Here is a 22,730-nt window from a genome sequence, read left to right on the forward strand (position 1 = left end):
TTGACATCTGGAGTGAGCAGAGTAATTGAAGTTGAACAGAGACGGCAGCCCCTGTTCTGGAAGCTGGCCTGCTGATGTCAGAATCCATTACTTAAATACACCAAGATTCATAGTGTGGGATCAGTTTCTCCTCTGTGCTTGTTAAAGATGATTTTTAATGGTCATTTATTTCAGTATAATGATAGAGCGAGGATAATTCAGCCAAGAATAAGCAAATAAGAAGGATTGAAGCTAACCCAACATTCATCCTCAAGTAGAATGTAGCCATGCTTACGCAAAGCAGAAGCATTTGGGATTTGGAGGGTACCCGACAGAGCTCTGAGGGAACCCCAAGTTTACAGTTCTCAAATGTTGCAGTCTTTTCTCTCTCCCGCCCCCCCCCTTTATCCGCGTCCCTTGGGAGTTGGGCGGCATAGAAATTTGATAAATTAAATAATTAAATTAAATTAGACATTGGAGCATATCAGGTCATTCATTTCGGCCAAGTTCAACTCCATGCCGGACTTTGTCTTTTGGGGGGTTCCTTTGACTCCCGATTTCAGATATTTCTCTTTGCTGGGAATGACTTGGATGTACTGATCGTTGCCACTGGTGGGCTGATCGCTGCTCGATTCAGGAGAAATGGAATCCGACTCGGTGGGGGATGGAACCGGTTTGGGTTTGGGCTTGGTTTTGGCAGGGTGTTCTGGATAATGCTGGTCGAATTCAATATTCTTCAGGTGTATCTTTCTGTGAGGATGGGGTCCCCTGCCGTAGGTCAACCCAAAACCATCTTCCCAAGACTTGTAGTGCATTTTCGCTAGAGACCTGCTCGGCAGAACCTGGTTGTCGGTCCACTCCCCGATGTAGAAGCGAGGGGGGGCCCGAAGGTCCGACAAGGACCGTGGGCGATGAGTCTGCCTAGCGACGCCTCTTCTGTACTCTTCTTCTTCCTCCTCAGTGTAATGAGGCGAGTAGGCCCTGCGGGGCGTTCGGACCACGTATCTTCTGACGTGACGCGGATACAACTCCACGAAGTCACCTGCCTCGTCCATCCGGATGTTCCTTGGCAGCCGAGTTGTGGCACGGAGGATTTTTTTACGGGGCTGGTGCTCGTTGACAATGTAGTACTTGGCTGTGTGAGCTCTGCGGCTCACAAAAGGGGGGCCCCCGGGGGGCCCGTGAGGATCCGGCTTCATTTGTGGGAGGCACTTTCTGAACAAGGGCTCTGAATGAACATCTTCCACGGGTTTCTTCACCTTTACAGGAGTATAGGCTTTGGTTTTGCAGAGTTCACTAGCACTCCCATGCATCGGGTTTGGGTATCTAAGAAAGGGAGAGAGGGGCCGGATCAGTGGTGAAATCCAATTTTTTTTACTACAGGTTCTGTGGGCATGGCTTGGTGGGTGTGGTGTGGCTTGGTGGGTGTAGCTTGGTGGGCATGGCAGGGGAAGGATACTGCAAAATCTCCATTCCCACCCCACTCCAGAGAAAGAATACTGCAAAATCTCCATTCCCACCCCACTCCAGAGAAAGAATACTGCAAAATCTCCATTCCCACCCCACTCCAGAGAAAGAATACTGCAAAATCTCCACTCCCACCCCACTCTGGGGCCAGCCAGAGGTGGTATTTGCTGGTTCTCCGGACTGCTCAAAATTTCCGCTACCGGTTCTCCAGAACCTGCTGGATTTGACCCCTGGGCAGAATGGCTAAATGGTTTGGTTTGGTTATGTCATGGCCCCCTGGTAACCAGCAGAGCTGGCAGCAGAGTCAGACAGTGAAGAGGTTGGGGAGGAACATGGGCCAATCCTGGGGGCTGGGGAAAGCTCAGACAAAGGGTCTGCATTGGAGACAGAGAGGGAGCTAGAAAGCAGCGAGGCAGAGGAACAGCTGGAGCCTGTTCCCAGTGTGTGCATGCACAGAGCTGCCAGAAGACAAAAACAACTCAGAAAGCAGGGTCACCTTGGGAGTAAAGCCACACCTTGGAGCTGATTGGCCCCTCCGATAGGAAACAAAAGAGGAGCGAATGGGGAGGGGGCTTTTGCAGGAAACAATTCGTTCATTTGGTAGTTTCACTTGGAAAGTTCTGTTCGTGACTCTAAGAGACTCTGTGCCAAGTTTTGCCTTACTCTGCGGTTGGAAACAAGTTACGTGGCAGCTTGCCAAGCGAGATAAGCTGTGTTGAGAAATATTCCTTTGAAAAGCTATTTGGACAAACCTTGCTGACTGTGAATGAAAGTAATTCAAAAGAGGTTTTGCTGGGATCAATTCCTGCTTCCTGCTTTTTTCTTTTTTCTTTTTAATTTGATTTATATGCCGCCCTTCCCCGGAGACTCAGGATGGCTTACAGTGCGTTAAGCAATAGCCTTCATACTTTTGTATATTTATAGAAAGTCAGCTTATTGCCCCCATAAACTGGGTCCTCAATTTACCTACCTTAGAAAGGATGGAAGGCTGAGTCAACCTTGAGCCTGGCAAGATTTGAACTTACTTTAATTGCAGACAGCTGGTGTTAAATTACAGTGCTTTTGTCTGCAGAGCTATCCAGGCTCTAAGGGAGCCTAGGTCAGAACAGGTTAAGACACCAGGCTAGAAAGCAGGACACTACAGGTTCAAGTCCCACCTTAGGCATGAAAGGCAGTTAGGTGACTTTGGGACAATCACCAGGAAACTGTGAATTCTAGTCCCGCCTTAGCCATGAAAACCAGTTGGGTGACTTTGGGCCAATCATCAGGAGATGGTGGGTTCTAGTCCCACTTTAGGCATGAAAGCCATCTGGATGACTATGGGCCAATCACAAGGAGACAGTGAGTTCTAGTCCCACATGAAAGCCAGCTGGGTAATTTTGGGCGGTTACTGTCTCTGGTTTCTCTCTAGATCCTGGGAAGGGTCTTACCTGTTGATTGAAGGTTCTGTTCTAGGTTTCACCATCTCAGGAATAGGTGGCGTTGGAGTGACGGGTATTGGCGCTACAGGTGTCGGAATACCTGGATTATCTTTTGCTGGGGATGGTCCCACTGCTTTCAGTATTTCAGGTGGTGGTACTGATTGAGATATTGTTTGTATTTGGCTGGCTTTAGGAGATTCAAAGTTTACTACACTGCCGTTTTTCCTAGGGGTTGAGGACCGAGCTGAAGACTCCTGACTGATGACGTCAGTCTCCTGTTCGGGCCTCTTGCCATTTCCTTCTACGTTTTGGATTCTAGCTAAAAAATAAAGTTTAGGGGGGGAAAAATCAATCATAGCTTCTTCGGTCATCAGCTGGAACTGATCAATATAGTGTAGGACATATTTGATTCATGCATGAACCCTAGTAACTCAACCTGCATCCTCCAGCTGAATTTGCCCATCATGTTAAAATGCGACATGCTTTAATCATGGCTTGTTAAACAAGAACCAGAAGCTGGAGTCACACATTATCCTAAACCCTAAACCATGATGTGCCAACTTTATAAGCCACAATCAAAGTAAAACGAAGTATGGCTTAGTGCACTCTTAAATTCAAAACCTCGGTGAGAACAGAATTGCCCAGAATTCTTGCAGAATTCTTGAATTCTGATTGTAGCTCAGTCCTAAGAGTTTCAAAAGCTGATTCTCTAATGAATGTCTTGGTCTGAAATTTGTCACAATCTTCTTCTGGTTCTTTCTGTATCAAGTAAATATACCGTATTTTCTGGAGTATAAGACGCACTTTTTTTCTCCTTAAAAGGGGGTGAAAATTTGGGTGCGTCTTATACACCGAATGTAGCCCTGCCCACCCACTGGCCCCCAGCCTATAGCCTTTGCCTCCCAGCAATTTACCTCCTTGCAGCAAGCAGCAAGAAGAAACAGCCCATTTCAGCTTCAGCACAGCCTAATTAGCACAAGTTGATTATCCGTTGGATCGGCCTCCCGACTCTCAGCTGTTTCAGGCTGCAGGGATTGCCATTGCCTATTGCTGCGCGGGTCTCTGCTGCTTGCTGCAAGGAGGTAAATTGCTGGGAGCAATTTTTTTTTTCTTGTGCTAATCAAGCTATACCGAAAACGAAAATGAAAGTAAAGCAGGCTGTTTGCTGTTTGCTGCAATGAGGCAAAATTGCTGGGAGGCAGAGGCAGATTTCTTTTTCTTGTTTTCCTCACCAAAAAAGGTAGGTGCGTCTTATAGTCCGGTGCATCTTATACTCTGAAAAATACGGTAGCTAGGCTAGTCTCCATATGTTTCCTATGACCACTTTTTCTTTCCATTATTATTGCATTTTGGGAAAAGATAACTGATTAACGTATACAGTCCAATAATGTTAAGTGCCTTATGGAAGTTTCTGCTCACCTGCTGCCATTTGGACCACTTTTTTCTTGTCTTCAGTTCTTTCCTATAACAGAGATCAAATTAATTAGTTAAAAGTTCAGCCTTATATAATACTTCTGTTGAAAAAAAAAACTCAGTGCACTCACACATCAAATGAAGTTTGTGGGTATAAAAGTGATCTGCATTGCTACCCACCCGTTGATTTATTCTTCCTTCTGTTAAGAATTATTATTTTATTTTACTTATTTTTTTAAATCAGAAACATGGTATGAACATTTAATCAGCACTTACTGTTTGGATCTGCATCCTTAGTTGGTTGTTGGTGAATTTTAATGACCTCGCAATACTCTGCAGGTAATATATTAGCATGCTGGAGGAAAAAAATATATATCAGGAGAGAGGCTTTTGATTTACATCACATTAAATTGAAAGACCTGAATAAACAGAATTACAATAATTCGTTTCCATAATAAGGAGATTTCTTCCCAGCAACTGGCAATAATATATAGTAACCTTGTTTGGATTTAGAAGCTAAGCCAGGGCAAACCTGATTAATACTTAGAAGGCACTAGGCATAACTCAACATATTAGCTATCTAAATGCAGAGATCTTTTTCAGTATTATGAGCCTCGGTGGTGCAGTGGTTAGAGTGCAGTACTGCAGGCTACTTCTGCAGACTGCCGGCTGACTGCAATTTGGCAGTTCAAATCTCACCAGGCTCAAAGTTGACTCAGACTTCTATCCTTCTGAGGTGGGTAAAATGAGGACCCAGATTTTGGGGGCAATACGCTGACTCTGTAAACCGCTTAGAGAAGGCTGTAAAAGCACTATGAAGCGGTATATAAATGCTATTGCTATTGCTATTCTGGTTTTGCGTCTTGTGTGAATTTAGTCTTTTGGGTTTAATGCATCTTGCAAACCAGATTAAGGGTTAATTTAATAATTAGGAAGCCTGTTGGTCAGGAAGTGTGGGAGACAGTGTAGCATGAGGGTTAAAGTTGGGATTGGAGATCCAGGTTTAGGTTTCAAGAGATGCGGTGGCGCAGTGGTAAGAGTGCAGTACTGCAGGCTACTTCTGCTGATGCCGGCTGACTGCAGTTTGGCAGTTCAAATCCCACCAGGCTCAAGCTTGACTCAGCCTTCCATCCTTCCGAGGTGGGTAAAATGAGGACCCGGATTGTTGTGGGCCATGGGCTGACTCTGTAAACCGTTTAGAGAGGGCTGTAAAGCACCGTAAAGTGATATATAAGTGCTATTGCTATTGCTATCATTATTTCTTAGCCTCTCCCATTTGCTAGCTAAAATGGAAGTTCTCCCAGGATAACGACATGGACAGATTCTTCTCGACACATAGCTTGGAGTCCACTTGAAATGCTGACCACAAAATCAAATAAAAGTATTTAGACTTACAAGAGTAATAACAAAGCTGGAAGGACCACCACGGGACTACTGAGGTAAGCCATCACAGAGTTGAACCAGGGAGGAAAGTCATTTCGAATAGTTTCAGACACAATGTCATAGATTTTTTCCTGCCCACTAGATGAGAAACATTCAGCTGTTTGTCTCAGAAAATCTGCAGCATTTTAAACATTCCAAAATAATTTTCTGTTCACACCCAAGCTTCGAGCTAGGAAGACTTTGGGCCTTTTATTTTCCTGAGGAAAAATAACCACCAATTCAGTGGTGGGTCGATCCCGGTTCAGACCGGTTCGCAAGAACCAGTAGTAAAACTGGCGGGAGGCTCCGCCCACTGACCCGGACGTCATCAGAACACTTTTGCGCATGTGCGGCCCCATTGCGAACCAATAGTAAAGGTAAGTAGAACCCACCCCTGCACCAATTGAATAAGCTGGAGGGATAAAGCCCATACTTGGATAGACCACAAGTTTCCTATAAAACAACTTGGGATTCAAACGTTTTCAAGCTGAATTCAAGGCTTCTTATCTACCTCCATTTTGAGGAGAAGCAACCTGTGTAATCTTTACCAGTTGCTGAACCTCAACTCTCAGAAGACGATGTAAATAAAGCCAATTAAGAGGGGTAGATCAGCAACCTGATCAGCAGACTATCCCAGTTCAACCCAGTTCTTTACTGCACCCAAATTTTCAAACATAGTTCATTTTCATGGCATGTGTCCTTCACTTGATGAGAAATGTTGCATAAAATACACGCAAAGAGCTATCTAATTATGAGAAATCAGCACTCCACAATCACAATATCTTCGAATAACATTATTTGTGGAATGAACTTTGATTTTGTAGATGCTTCCCTGTTTGTTTGTTTTTTTTTAAGTTAACACAAAGTAGGTGATTGCTTTGAATATTGCTTAAAATACTAAATGAAGCAATGCCAGTATCTACTTACCTAAATGGGCCACAGGTTAGAGATGGCTTGTAGCGAGCAATAGCAAAGATAGTTGGGAGCATACACAGAAAGAGCATAAATAGAAGCATAGCTAAGTAGAAGTTGTTAGATCTGAAAAGGAAGATCGCATTGTTAGGCCTTTTAAAACCCCAACTATAAGGCCAAGTACCAATGTTTGTTGGTAGTATTATTAATATTATTGTCAGTAGTAAACTTTTTAAAGTGTGTAATACCTCAGTAGCCTTATAAAGATATGTTATTACGGATAAAATATACACATATTTTCTATTTACTTAATCTTGTTCAACTCTCCTTCTCTAAAATAATGCAAGGGTTCAAATTTTAGCCCTGGCTTTTTAAAAGCATCCCACAAACATTCAGTGGCTAGAACGATAACAAAGAAAGGTGGATGAATTACTTCAACACTGCAGTGTGGTTAAATTGCATATTTTATCTTCCAGTCACTGTTTCAAGATGCTAACAAGGCTTTATGTAGCCGCATGCAGTAATTTGGAGGGGAGAAACCTATGAGGGGACCTAGGTATGTTTAGCCTATCAACGGGAAGGGACATGATAACTGCCTTCCAGTACTTGAAGGGCTGTCATAGAATAAATAAAATAAAATAAATAAATAAATAAATAATTTTATTTCTATACCACCCTTCTCCCGAAGGACTCAGGGCGGTGTACAGTCTATTAAAAGCACAAAGACAGACATCAGTTAAAAATAATTAAAATTTATTACATAATTTCGGCTCAGATTTAAAACCCCAAAAATTTAAAACACCCAATTTGAAAATCATTACATTGATAGCCCGGCTTGGCGGAACAGCAGGGTCTTGAGGGCACAGCGAAATACACGGAGGTCAGAAATCTTACGCATTTCCAGGGGCAGTTCATTCCACAGGGCAGGGGCTCCCACAGAGAAGGCCCTCCCCCTGGGTGTCGCCAGCCGACATAAGTTGGCCGATGGCACCCTGAGGAGACCTTCTCTGTGGGAGCGTACTGGCCGGTGGGAGGCTATCGGTGGCAGAAGACGGTCTCAAAGGTACCCGGGTCCTATGCCATGGAGCGCTTTAAAGATGGTGACCAACACCTTGAATCGCACCCGGAAGACCACTGGGAGCCAGTGCAGCTCGCGCAGGAGAGAAGAAGAAGGATTGGCTTATTCTACAAAACACCAGGGACCAGGGCAAGTAATCGGTGGAAGCATGTTAAGGAGAGATCTAACTTAGAAGTAAGAAGACATTTTCTGACAGTGAGAACAATTACTGTATTTTTCGGAGTATAAGACGCTACGGACTATAAGATGCACCTACCTTTTTGGGGGAGGAGAACAAGGGGGGGGGAAAATCCACCTCTGCCTCCCAGCAATTTGCCTCCTTGCAGCAAATAGCCTGAACCCAGAAGGATATTTCTTCCTATAGTCTAAAAAGCCAAGTCAAATTAAACAAACTGAGGTGCCTAATCTATTCGGTTTTTTGATCCTTAAATGTTTCTTTTGGTTGTGTTTTTAACCAACGATTGTGAGAACTATTACTGTACAAGCCTATAGGCGAAGTAACCAACCTTGAAGCTCGGAAGACTTGCTGATGTGGGACATTACAGGTCAACACTGCCCAACTTCTCAGGTACATCAGCCCAATCAGCTTGAGGACGTTGAACGCAGGCAGGCAAGGGGAAAAGAAGGCTCCCATCCTAGGAATGGAGACAACCAGAGCCCACTCATCAATGTTTTAAGTTGGGAAGTAGGATATTAATGAACAAGCTTTTCCTTGCTTCACTTGGAATGGGTTTAGTTATTGATGAGTTTGGCCAACATGAAGAGATGAATTTGGCCATCACCCATTGTTCTGACCTAGGCTTCCCAAGAGCATGAAGCAGACTTCTCGTCCCGATAAAACCTCTTTTATTTAGGGAAATTCCTCTCCAGCAAAGTCCCAGCCAACAGTCTTTCATGAGTTTTCACAACTAAAGCGGCAGTAATTACTTGGCAAGAAGTCAGGAACAGATCTTCACCCTAATGAATTGAACTAATTGTCTCCTGCAAACTCCTCTCCCCTTTTGCTCCTCTTTATTCCCTATTGGAGAGGCCATTCACCGTCCACCTGTGGCTTTACTCCTGAGTTGTCCCTTGTTCTTTAGCTGTTCCCTTCTCCTGGCAGCTCTGTGCATGCTCACACTGGGAACAGGCTCCAGCTGCTCTTATGCCCCACTGATGTCCGACTCCGAAGGCAGCTGACAACTGTCAGACGGCCCTGGCCCCATCTCTGCCTCCGACGTAGAGCACTCATCAGAGCCTTCCCCAGACTCCAGGACCGGCCCATGTTCCTCCCCAACCTCATCACTGTCTGAGTCTGCCACCAGCTCCGCTGGCCACTCATGAGCAAAGTTTCACACCAAGATTAACACTAGACCAGCCACTGAGTAAACAATGCCCCACTCAATGAACTACTAATGCAGACAAGCTAACACTATACAACCCTTAGTAAACAATTTCCCTTTTTTGGAACGCAGTTACCAGTTTGGGGTTCAAAGGCAATACGACTGTAAGTTCCTCAAATATTAACGATCTCTAAAATAAACAGAATGAAGTTAATTTGTTACCAGATCATCCCTTGATTGTAGACCAAATGCAGGACATTTTCTGCTATTTTGAATTCCCCATATTCTGGCTGCAAAGTAACAACAACAATAAAAAAAATATTCAGTAGCAATTTTTTAAAAAAAGAGATACACCTGGGGCACTTTTTTCTGTCAGCTCCCTTTGGCCCTTTTAAAAAATTATGCAGGATGAAAGAGTTTCTGCTTTCATGGGTTATATTTATCATTATTTACTGTATTACAAATTCTGAGGTTTTTGCAGCCACAACCGCTTCTCATGATTGTTTGAAGGGATTGAAATATTTTAGTATTTTTCAACATAGGCTGACAAATAATTTTATTTCTGCAGGCCCCCTGAGAGGGTCTTGGGTAATTTCAGGGGTCATCTGTCCAGACTTTAAGAAATACCGATTTTAGGCATTTAGTGAATGTGAGCTCTGCTCTCGGGTTATTGATTCAGATGAAATAAATGGAACACTGCCACCTATTGGTTGAAAGTGTTATGTGCCACTCACTGAAAGCGATGGAGAAGGAAGATTTAGGAAGGGTCGTACATCCATGGAATATAGCAATAGCAATTGCACGTAGACTTATATACCGCTTCATAGTGCCCTCTCTAAACGGTTTACAGAGTCAGTATATTGCCCTCAACAATCTGGGTACTCATTTTACCAACCTCAGAAGGGTGGAAGGCTGAGTCAAACTTGAGCCGGTCAGGATCGAACTCCTGGCAGTGGGCAGAGTTAGCCTGCAATACTGCATTCTAACCACTGCACCACTACAGCTCCAATTTGTACCTTTTTATTATTTGTTTGAATCCAATACTCACAAACTTGCTTTCTAGATCCCAGCACCAGCAGTCACTTAAGTACCGGACAAAAAGCCCACGGAAGAAATCAATCAGGAGGATGCTAGCTACTGTGAACAGCATATCGATAATTGACAATTTCAACATCTCCTGAAAGAAATCACAAACACAATGCAATGATCAACAGTAACACTTAAAAAAAAATACACACCCCCAAAACTTGTGTTACTACCTAGGCATTTAACATTAAAATGAGTAATGTATTTATAAGTGGAGTATTTATAGAAAAAAAATAGCAGGGTCCTTGATACTTTAGAAACAGAAGAAGCAATGATAGTAAATATTTCTTCACTTCTGGTGTCACCAATGGAAAAAGAAAATAGCTTTGGTAAGGTTGACATTTTCCATAAAATGAAAAAGGTATTCTGCAGTCACGGCATAAGCCTAAGACTGAAAATCAGATTTCTCAGATGTTACATCTTTTCTATCCTGCTCTACAGAGTGGAGAATTGGTCTCTGACAGAAAACCACTTGAAGAAACCAGAAGCATTTGAAATGTGGATTTACAGACGGCTGTTACATATAAACTGGCTTAACAAAATCACAAATGAGGAGGTGATAAGCTGCCTGGGAAAGCCAAGGGAAATCGTCAAAGCCATTAAAAAGCGAAAGTTAGAATATTTTTGACATGTGATGCGACAGCCAGAAAAATACGGCATCCTTCACTTAATCCTCCAGGGAAAGATTGAAGGCAAACGAGGTCCAGACAGAAGAAGAACATCATGGCTTCAAAACCTAAGGGACAGGTTTGGACAAAACTCAGCAGCACTTTTTCATGCGGCTATTGACAAAAATAGGATCACCAACATGATCACCAACATCTGATGATGGATACGGAAGAAGAGGAATAAGGAGAAAAAGAAGGAGAAGGAGAAGGAGAAGGAGAAGGAGAAGGAGGAGGAGGAGGAGGAGGAGAAGAAGAAGAAGAAGAAGAAGAAGAAGAAGAAGAAGAAGAAGAAGAAGAAGAAGAAGAAGAAGAAGAAGAAGAAGAAGAAGAAGAAGAAGAAGAAGAAGAAGAAGAAGAAGAAGAAGAAGAAGAAGAAGAAGAAGAAGAAGAAGAAGAAGAAGGAGGACACATACTTGACCAACATAGGTCTCCCAACATTGACTTTGGTGACTTCCGCTGTTGAAGTCATAAGGTGCTGTATTGTTGAGTTGAATCAGGTGAGCGTAGCTTTGGGTGTGATTCTCAGATAGAAGGAAAGTGCCATTCTTAATCGTTTGCATATTTGGAGTTGGGGTTGAAAAGTTGTGCTCCAGAAGGATTTTTGCTGCTAAGAAGGTAGTGGTATCCACGGCGTTACTTCTATTTTTAAGAACTTCAGTCTCCTGAAATCATACATTGAAATTTAATCTCAGAGTGGTCCTTCCACCTTCCCAGTCCTGTTTAAAGCTTTTAAGTCACAGTCTGCAGCCTCAAGAATATATGGGCTTTGCCCAAATCCAGGCAGTAGAGTCTAGAGTTTCCCTCCTACCGCAAAATTACTGCTTAATTATAATTGCCAATGTGCTAAGAGAATTTTTTTTTTTAAAAAAATGTTTAAATTAAATCATTTTTATTTCTTATCTTGAGTATACTCAATGTTGTCTTTCCAATATCACTTTTTGGAATGCAGTCACAATAACCAGAACATCCCTGGTTAGGGGATGGAGGTAAACTAATTGAATATTCTGTTATTCTTACATAGTACTTCTTTTTTACCTGCAGTAATGCAACTTATCCTGTTATGTCAAGTTTATGAATCATGTGGATTGAATTTCTGTTATAAAATCATTCTTATATTCCAACCAGTGGTGGGTTGCTACCAGTTCGCCCCGAATCAGGCAAACCCGTAGCGGCAGCAGCGGGAGGCTCCGCCCACCCAGATGTCTCTGCACATGCGCATGGACACACAAACTGGTAGCGAACGAAATTGAAACCCACTACTGATTCCAACCCAAATGAGATCGTATTTATGAGGTAATATTTTTTAAAATAAATATTACCAATAAAAGGGACAAGGCAGAATATGAGAGAGTTCACACTTTATCATTTTTTAAATGAAGTATTGGAGCATTTCAGAGGCATAATTCTGTCTCAACTCTTTGCTGAGGTGTTTTAGTTCAACAAAAAAATCCCTACTCGTTTCAAGGGGATTACTGCAAAGCAGAGAGATCATCTTGCTACCCAAGAAGATGGTTACGACTTGCAACTTACAACAATGCTCATGCTATCCACTTTATCCAGAAGGGCAATGATCAAGCTGTAGAGATTTCCCAAATATAAGACCAAAACTCTGTGAGGGGGGAAAAAGCCAAGAGACAAAAATTAGCAAATGTTTTTCCACTGGAAGTCCACTCCTATTCCATCTGCCACACCAGGTGAAAATGGCAGAGGCTGTTTTCATTTTGCTAAGTTGTTTATTTATTTATTTATTTGATTTATATTGCCGCCTCTTTGCCATGGCGACTCAAGGCAGCTTACAGAATATAAAAAACCACATTTAAAAAACAGTAAAACTCATAAAAAAAATCAAATGAATTGATGAGCCTGAGTGGCGTAGGAGGCTAATGCCTCCTAAAGGCAGCATTTAACATCCAGCTGCCTGCAATTACTGCGAGTTCAATTCTCCCCAGGCTCAAGGTCGACTCAGCCTTCCATCCTTTCTAAGGTAGGTAAAATGAGGACCCAGATTGTGGGGGCAATAAGCTGACTTTGTATAAATATACAAAAATATGAAGGCTATTGCTTAACACATTGTAAGCCGCCCTGAGTCTCTAGAGAAGGGCGGCATATAAATCAAATTTTTAAAAAATGAATTAATGTAATAAAATCACCCCTGACCCTCACCTCCTGCCCCAGCGACAGCCGATCACACGAGCCATTTAATGGGCTCCATCCCACTCTGGGTTCCCCAGGTCCGCTGGCAGAACCAGGTCTTCAGTGCCTTCCGGAAGAGTGTTAGAGTGAGGGCCATTCTAATCTCTGGGGGACTGATGTTCCAGAGAGAGGGAGCCACCACAGAGAATGCCCTTCTTCTGGGTCCCACCAGGTGTACCTCCCTAGGGGATGGGACCCGCAACATTCCCTGCCTCCATGCTCTGATGGGTCAGGAAGATATGACCAGCTAGAGACGGTCCCTCAGATAACCTGGTCCCAAGCCATGAAGGGCTTTAAAGGTGGCAACCAGCACCTTGAATTGCACCCGGAAGCAAATCGGCAACCAATGCAGCTCCCGCAGGAGAGGTGATACATGTGCACACCGGGGTCTGCACAAAACTGTGTGGGCCGCTGCATTTTGCACCAATGGAGCTTCTGGATGCTCTTCAAGGACTGTATTACTACTGTAACGCTCTCTACATGGGGCTCCCCTTGAGGAGCACCCAGAGGCTCCAACTGGTCCAGAATGCGGCTGCGCGGGTGATTACGGGAGCGACATGGCACTCTCATATAACACCTCTCCTGCGCGAGCTGCACTGGCTCCCGGTGGTCTTCTGGGTGCACTTCAAGGTGTTGGTTCTCACCTTTAAAGCGCTCCATGGCTTAGGGCCACGGTATTTACGAGACCGCCTTCTGCTACCGATAACCTCCCACCGGCCAATACGCTCTCACAGAGAGGGCCTCCTCAGGGTGCCGTCGGTCAAGCAATGTTGGCTGGCGGCCCCCAGGAGGAGAGCCTTCTCTGTGGGAGCACCCGTCCTCTGGAACGAGCTACCTCCCGGAATACGACTGATCCCGGATCTCCGCACTTTCCGTAAGGCCCTGAAGATGTTTTTATTTCGGCAAGCCGGCCTGGTCTGAATAGGTTTTATGGGTTAGTTTTTAATTGTATAGCTTGGGGTTTTAAATTGGGAGGCCGATTAATTTAATTTATTTTTAGTTATCTTAACTTTTATATTGTATGTTATTTTAATTTTCGGCTGTTTACCGCCCTGAGTCCCTTCGCGGAGAAGGGCGGTATATAAATTCAATAAATAATAATAATAATAATAATAATAATAATAATAATAATAATAATAATAATGGCAGCCTCATGTTGTGGGATGCAGTTGATTTCCCATACCTGGCAAGCTGGAAACGAAGAGTAGTTCGGGGGTGATACATCTCTAATGCAGCTATCAGTTCAAATGCAGATGGTGCAAGCATGGTGATGAGCGAGACAACCACGCTCACCTGGAAATAAGAGAAGGTTGTGTTATTTTCAGGAAAAAGTGCTTGATTTTTATGCAACTGTTAAACCCATTATGTACATCAGAATACAGCTCTTCACTGAGAGCTATGGAACTTTATTTATTTCTTTTATTTATTTAGTTTGTCAAACATGTACAAGATAACAGGTATAAGTATAAAGCATGGACATGAGCACAGGTAACGAGTACAAATAAATGGGGACAGTAGGACAGGGACGGTAGGCACATTGGTGCGCTTATGCACGCCCCTTAAAGACCTCTTAGGAATGGGGTGAGGTCCACGGTAGACAGTTTAAGGTTGAAGCTGTGAGGGTTTGAGGCTGTAACAACAGAATCAGGTAGTGCATTCCAGGCATTGACCACTCTGTTGCTGAAGTCGTATTTTCTGCAATCGAGTTTGGAGCAGTTTACCTTGAGTTTGTATTTATTGTTTGCCCGAGTATTATTGAGGTTGAAGTTGAAGTAGTCATTGACAGGTAGGACGTTGTAGCAGACAATTTTGTGTACTATACTTAGGTCAGACCATAGGCGGCGTAGTTCCAGGTTGTCCAAGCCTAAAATTTCAAGCCTGGTGGCCTAAGGGATTCTATTGTGAGCAGAGGAGTAGAATACTCTTCTTGTGAAATACCTCTGGACCTGCTCAATTGTATTAATGTCCGATATACAGTGTGGATTCCAGGCAGACAAGCTGTATTCGAGAATTGGTCTGGCAAAGGTTTTGTATGCAGTTCGATGTTACCGGAGAAGAAGCTTCGCAAAATTAGGTTAACAACTCTTAATGCCTTTTTGGCAATGCTGTTACAGTGAGCTCTGGGGCTTAGATCATTTGAGATGAGTACTCCTAGGTCCTTGACAGAGTTCATCTTTGACAGATAGGTGTCACAACTCAAAAATGCACCCAATTAAATAATCCGGGGCACAGACACTCACCCACAAAAGCATTTAGACAGTGATATCCATTTCTGTAGAGGTATTTCTATTCACATTCATTTTCTTAAAAGCCATTTTATCAAATGATTTTCCATGATAGAATGAATGTATTTAATATTTTCAACAAATTATGCATTTGGGATTTTTGTTTTCTTAACGTATTCTTATACGATGTCTTAAAAGCGAGAGTGCAAACATTTTGAGGATCAAAATACAGTCAAGTTTCAGTTTATTATGTAACTGTTTTGCCTTTTTCCCTTTTTCTTTTCTGTTTTGTTTGAAAAGGTCTTTGGGCTATTCAATAAACAAATACAATACAGTTTATTCAATGATTTGAAAGTCTAAAATGAAGACAGTTGGTATCAAAACGCAAATGGAATGAAATTTCTCCCATAGCTTTGCAGGAGTGTGAATAACAAGCATCTCAAAACACATGCACATTGAGAGGGTATACAATACAATATAATATCATCATCATCATTATCATTATTATTATTAGTAGTAGTAACCTTGACTATCACTAAGTGTTGTATCTTTTTATTCTTGATGAATGTATTTTATTCTCCTTATGTACACTGAGAGCATATGCACCAAAGACAAATTCCTTGTGTGTCCAATCACACTTGGCCAATAAAGAATTCTATTCTATTCTATTCTATTCTATTCTATTCTATTCTATTCTATTCTATTCTATTCTATTCTATTCTATTCTATTCTATTCTCATTACCATCATGGCTCATAAACGGTATAGATAGCTCAGTCAAGAAGGAATCAAGGTGACTAGGTGGCTCAGTGGCTAAAACACTGAGCTTTTCGATCAGAAAGGTCGGCAGTTCAGCGGTTTGAATCCCTAGTACAGGTCTCCTGCGTGAGCAGCGGGTTGGACTAGATGACCTCCAAGGTCCCTTCCAACTCTGTTGCTGTTATTATTATTATTATTAATTATTCCTGTTTTGAAAATAAAGTCTGAAGCTAAGAAAATGTGCTCTTACTTCGTTCTTTTCCCACAAGGTCAGCTCTTTTTTCATCCTTTCCAACTTCTGGGATCGATCCACTACAAAATAAATGATGTAAATACTTCCAGCAAGGCAGAGAAGCACCAAGATGTTTGCAATGATTCTTAAGGCTATTGTCACCGCCCTGAAGGGAGGAGGAGCACAGGTGGGGAAACAGAAAAGAGGTTCAAATCATTTCAGTAGCTTATATAATAACAGGTTTAAATGACAGAAATCTGGCTTCGGTCTCTGTCGGATCAATTACATACCACTTGACGGAAAAACGATATGCATACATACAGGTTTGTGCTCTTTTTCTTTTCTTGCTCTTCCAAGATAGCTTCCTTAAAAGAAACAAAAACAAACTAGCGTATAAAACAGCCCTAATATTGCCCACTCAGAGAAAAAAATTGTGTGACTTACTGTATTTTTTGGAGCATAAGATGCACCTTTCCCCCCCCAAAAGGGGGTGAAAATTTATGTGTGTCTTATACACCGAATGTAGCCCCGCCCACCCATTGGCCCCCACCCTTTGGTCTCTGCCTCCCAGCAGTTACCTCCTTGCAAGCAAACAGCAAGAAGAAACAGCTCCTTTCAGCTTCAGCACAGGCTAATTAGTACAAGTTGATTGGATCGGCCTCCCGACTCTCAGCTGTTTTGCTCTCAGCTGTTTTGCACAGGGCTCTGCTGCTTGCTGCAAGGAGGTAAATTGCTGGAGCAGATATATTTTTTTCCCCTTGTGCTAATCAAGCTATGCTGAAAACGAAAATGAAAGTAAAGCAAGCTGTTTGCTGTTTGCTGCAACGAGGCAAAATTGCTCAGAGGCAGAGGGAGATTTCTTTTTCTTCTTTTCCTCACCAAAAAAGGTAGGTGCGTCTTATACTCTGGTGCGTCTTATACTCCGAAAAATACGGTATTTCTAACGAAGGTTTCATAGGAATATATAACCTTAAGCCTTAGCAGCACTCCCACACTTACCATCTCAGGAGTGGGTCCCCTTCTACTCAAGGAACTTCTGACTAAATGGATATATTTGTTTTGAGGCTCAATAGCTTTCTAACCACTCTAACCACAACATGACGGTGTTTTTGTCTCATCTACTTATCATAGGCAGCCGTTTCTTTTCCCGTTTGAACGTTGATTAGCTTACCCGGATGCTGTTCACTATGGCAGCAGACTTGCTCTCTGCAGCTTCAGGGTTGCCAATCAAGTAATCCCAGGCACAAAACAATCGCCAACAAAATGTGTAGTTTTCATCAGAAGCACTTGCAAGGCTCAGTCTTGAATTTTTGGCCATCCTGGAAAATAACCCATATATATTTATCCTCCAGCCCAATGATGGGTTTCTACCGATTCACCCCAGTTCAGGCAAACCAGTATTGGCGGTGGTGGGAAGTTCTGCCCACCCACCTGGATGTCATAATGGACGCTCTGCGCATGCACAGAAGCACCACGCGCGAGCAAAACGAGCACACCGGGGTGGGTTCTAAATATTTTTACTATTGGTTCTGTGGGCGTGGCTTATTTTGTGGGCATGGCTTGGTGGGGGGGGGGTAATGTCACTGGGTGGGCATGGCCAACTTTTTTTTTTTACTTTTAAAAGCATTTTTTTCTACAACCTTAAGAGGTTGCAGAAAAAAATGCTTTGAAAAGCTTCTGATGATCAGGCAACTCAGCTGGGATCGCCAGAGGCTTCTAAAAGCATTTTTCCTACAACCTCTTCAGCCGAAGAGGTTGTAGGAAAAAAAATTCCTTTAAAAACCTCTGACGATCCCAGCTGAGCGATCATCAGAGGCTTTTTTAAAAAAAACTTTTAAAAGCATTTTTTTGGCTGAAGAGGTTGTAGAAAAAATGCTTTTAAAAGTAAAAAAAAAAAGCCTCTGATGAGGTGGGCGGGGTAAGCGACCGGCGACCGGGCCGGGGACCAGTTCGGGGGTGTGGCCAGCCAATGTTATTACCGGTTCTCCGAACTACTACAAATTTTTACTACCGGTTCTTGTGAACCGGTGCGAACCAGGAGCAACCCACACTGGAGCACACGAACCCACTGCGTCTCCAGCCCAGATCTTGGAAGCCTCTGATTGAGATATCTCAACCTACTCCTAATTCTGCCTAATATCATAACTAGAATCTCATCAGTACACACCTCCATTATTTTTACCCCGTTTATATTTGATTTTGTTTACCATCTTGCCTAATGAAGAGAACTGAAGAACTTTGATTCCTGTTGGTCATTTAATGGCTTTGAGTTCATAAAGATATCACTCACATTTAATTTAGGACTTTTTTTTTCTCCTGTTCTGGTCACTGCAAGAAATTTTTACTTTTAGTTGCCGAAAAGCTGGTTCATATATGCTCTTACTAATTTAGTGCTTGATTTGCCAATGTGAACAGTATGAATCAGTGCTCTAGGTAGTTAATCACTGCATTGCAAACAACAAGTACATATACACCAAGATTTGGGGGTAATTCTGATCAAGATTCTGAAAGAAGAATTAAATCTCCTCCTCTATCCTATGCTCCCCCCTCCCCTCAAAAACCAGGCTAAGTATTTCCCCCTCTTGGACTACCGGAGTAATTTGCAGAAGAGAAAATCATAAGTGCAAATATTACAAGGACAGATAAAACATCTAAGGGTAATTTTACACTTCCTTTCATTGCCTAGGTCTACAATAAACATTGGTAAGTCTAGAAGTGTGACATATTCTTGATGCATCATCTAGCTCCTTCATAGGAAGCTTGTTCTGAAATGTCCACTTAGTATCAGGAGTTCTAAATTAGCATTTCAGGAGCAGTGAATGTAGGTGGAAACCTTAAGCAAGCTCCTTTGTTTTTCAGTTTGTTGCTTGCAATTCCTACTCAACAAATGAGATAAAGTCAAATATATTTTTTTTTTTTAAATGGATGGTTGTTATGAAAAGACCCGTCTTACTTCTTCAAGAGAATGATAAAACTGTAGGCAAAGACTGCCATTCCAACAAGGAAATAGGCAAGGGGCAGTCGGTAACCAGCACTCCCAATTTTCCTTGCCTGCCCATAATATCCATAGAACAAAACGGAGTATTGAAGGTAACCCTATAGAAATAGAAATAACATAATTATCGGTAGCACTTCTATCTAAGAAGTGTGTGTGTGTCTACTAGGAAGGTTTTCTGCTTGCCCCCAAAGACCAGATGGTATCCAGATCTTGTGCAGAATGAAATTGATCACTGGGGATCCGCTTGTTGGGTGTAGTTCCAAAGGCATCTCCAGCCAAGATCTGTAACAAAACGAAGTCTGGAAATTAGATAGGTAGGTAGACAGGTAGATTTTACAACACTTGTACACCACCCAGTTCATATAGAAAATAGTTTGTTGAATTAGTCTCTGGACCACTTCAAGTATTCGGCGCATATGACACCACAAATGATGTCCTAAAGTCACTTCAATATACTTTTGAGGCATTTCAGGGTCTTCAATCAAGGTCAAATTGTCCACTGTTGTCCTAAGACAAGTTTTGGGTTCTATCTAGAAGTCTAAAAAAAAAAATCACTTACTTCTGGCAAAACCACAAAGGCTCCTGTCATGATGGTGAGGACAATGTTGATGCCAAACAGCCATCGCAAAAAGATAAAGTAAGAGGCGACCCCTGAGCCGAAGTGACCTAAACACAAAGGAACATACAACACATCATATCAGGCCCTCAAAGCCTTCCAGAAAAGGTGTTTCCAGCTTTTGCCAGAAGGTAGGCAATGCTGGAGACAAATGAATTTTCAACAGGAGACCATTTCAGCTCCATCACTGGAAAACAACCCTTCTGAACTTTCATCCATCTGATTTGTTTGTTTGTTTGTTTTGTCAAACATATATAAGATAACAGGTAAAAGTATAAACATAATTTGAATACATGAAAAGAGTGAGAGTAAAAAAGGAATATTAGGACAGGGATGGTAGGCACACTGGTGCACTTATGCACGCCCCTTACAGACCTCTTAGGAATGGGGTGAGGTCAACAGTAGACAGTCTAAGGTTAAAATTTAGGGGGGTTGAGGATGTAACAACAGAGTCAGGTAGTGCATTCCAAGCATTGACCACTCTGTTGCTGAAGTCAAATTTTCTGCAATCGAGTTTGGAGCGGTTTACCTTGAGTTTGTATCTATTGTGTGCTTGTGTATTATTGTGGTTGAAGCTGAAGTAGTCATTGACAGATAGGACATTGTAGCAGATAATTTTATGTACTACGCTTAGGTCAGACTGAAGTCGGCGTAGTTCTAAGTTGTCTAAGCCCAAAATTTGAAGTCTGGTGGCATAAGGTATTTTATTGCGGGTAGAGGAATGGAAAACTCTTCTAGTAAAATATCTATGGACTCTCTCAATTGTATTTATGTCCAATATGCAGTGCGGGTTCCAGACAGATGAGCTGTATTTGAGAATTGATCTAGCAAATGTTTTGTATGCTCTAGTTAGTAGTACAGTATTACCAGAGAAGAAGCTACGCAAGATTAGGTTAACAACTCTTTATGCCTTTTTGGCAATGTTGGCAACGTCATGCCAACGCTAGTGAGGAGATGCAGTCCTGCAAGTAACCCAGAACCAAGCAATATTGAACAAACATTGGGTTGATACCATGCCTACTATTCTACTAGACAAAGATATGGAAACTGGATTTCATTTAGCCCAACGGCTACCTCCCAATTTCTAGCGTTTTCTTTTTATCCAACACTTTGAATTTTTCAAGACGTGCATACTTACTTTCAATTTTCTTGATTCTCATTTCCCAAGGAATGAAGATGACCACGAAGTTATATGCAAGCCTAATAAATTTTCTCCATAGCTAGAAAAGCAAAATAGCCACACACATTTAGAACATACACAGTCATTGCGTTGCTGATACTGTCTTTTCTTCTTCCAATTCCCCAGTATTTTACTTGATATATTTGCTTTAGTAATTACATTCTTGAAATATTTTTATTTTGTATTTGAAATATTAGTAATATTTTAATGTGATTCTGTAATCTTTACAAAACTTTAATGTTGAAATATAAAACAAGATGTATAGTAGCTGCAGTAATTAACTTTGCCATTTTTTTTTTAAAATTTGATTTATATGCCGCCCTTCTCCGAAGACTCAGGGCGGCTTACAATGTGCTCAGCATTGAGCTGAATCTGTTTAATATTGTATTTCTGAACCAAAACATAAACAGAAAACCCAGTTTTCCTTTTAATGTGTGTTTCTCCAACTTTTTCAGGTAGCTCACAAATTCCATTGATTAATGTCAATGTATTGACATTCATATATTGGTCAATGTGTTGTAAAGCAACTCAACATATAAATTATCTATTCTGCAATCAAGGCTAACGAATTTTATAATGCATGCCCAGCTTTATAGCTGCTGATGGAAGTATTTTACTAAAAGAAGGAATGAACCAAAGGCTCAAACTTCAGAAAGCCTTTTGACTCAGAGGAATTATTGAGTCTGTCATCTGCACCTCTATAACTGTCTGGTTTGGTTCTGCAACCCAACAAGACTGTGTCTGACTTCAGAGGATAATTAGAACTGCAGAAAAAAACAATTACTACCAATCTGCCTTCCATTGAGGAACTGTATACTGCCTTAGTCAAAAAGAGGGCTGTGAAAATATCTACAGACCCCTCGCATCCTGGACATAAACTGTTTCAACTCCTACCCTCAAAACGAGTCTATAGAACACTGCAACCAGAACAACTAGACACAAGGACATTTTTTTCCTGAACGCCATCACTCTGCTAAACAAATAATTCCCCCAACACTATCAAGCTATTCACTAAGTCTGCACTACTATTAATCTTCTCATCGTTCCTATCACCCATCTCCTCCCATTTATGACTGTATGACTGTAACCTTGTTGCTTGTATCCTTACGATTTATTTTGACTGTTTTGACTTGATTGCTTATTTGTACCCTATGGCTATCATTAAGTGTTGTACCTTATGATTCTTGACAAATGCATCTTTTCTTTTATGTACACTGAGAGCATATGCACCAAAGACAAATTCCTTGTGTGGCCAATCACACTTGGCCAATAAAGAATTCTATTCTATTCTATTCTATTCTATTCTATTCTATTCTATTCTATTCTATTCTATTCTATTCTATTCTATTCTATTCAATAGCACAACCATTTCAGCAAGCTAAGTGAAAAAAATCAGCCTTCCAAAGGCTACATTTGATAGATAGTTGATGTTCAAATGCTGCATAATACACAATAGGTGAATTTTCCTCAAATGAATCTCTCCCTGATATACTCATTTTGCCAGGAAAGAAAAGGAAATCTGTAAACAGTATCTCTCATTTTCACTGAGATGACAATGATATCATTAGAAATATTTCTCTCTGCAAATAGAAATGCTGGGCTCATTTTCCTGAAAAGTGAGCTCTGGAGCTTTTAATAAAAACCAGACCAACCTCTGCTCCAGCAGCTTGATAGCCTCTTGTCCGAGTCAGCCGACCTTCGTACTTCAATACAATCTCTTTAGCTTGTCTGCCAAGAGAAGAAAGCGGTGGGCTTTTGAT

The 22,730-nt window shown here is 41.9% G+C and overlaps 1 protein-coding gene across 1 annotated transcript; it reads right to left on the minus strand.

Moving 5' to 3' along the window:
* Positions 1-269: 269 nt before the first annotated feature.
* On the minus strand, positions 270-22,700 carry LOC148110857 (transmembrane channel-like protein 3; the record flags this gene model as incomplete). The annotated part of the gene is made up of 20 exons (XM_087881448.1): positions 270-1,305; positions 2,877-3,186; positions 4,287-4,329; positions 4,557-4,635; positions 5,676-5,801; positions 6,630-6,740; positions 8,199-8,327; positions 9,237-9,304; positions 10,063-10,191; positions 11,182-11,430; positions 12,299-12,377; positions 14,145-14,254; positions 16,195-16,342; positions 16,498-16,541; positions 17,348-17,495; positions 19,130-19,272; positions 19,358-19,456; positions 19,734-19,840; positions 20,929-21,010; positions 22,623-22,700. Coding segments are annotated over 20 exons (3,141 nt in total), but the record flags the coding sequence as incomplete, so codon positions are not given.
* Between the last annotated feature and the right edge of the window lie 30 nt (positions 22,701-22,730).

This window comes from Pantherophis guttatus, unplaced genomic scaffold (genome assembly GCF_059756535.1).
Source record: "Pantherophis guttatus breed Tessera unplaced genomic scaffold, ASM5975653v1 scaffold_63, whole genome shotgun sequence".
Taxonomy (NCBI): domain Eukaryota; kingdom Metazoa; phylum Chordata; class Lepidosauria; order Squamata; family Colubridae; genus Pantherophis; species Pantherophis guttatus.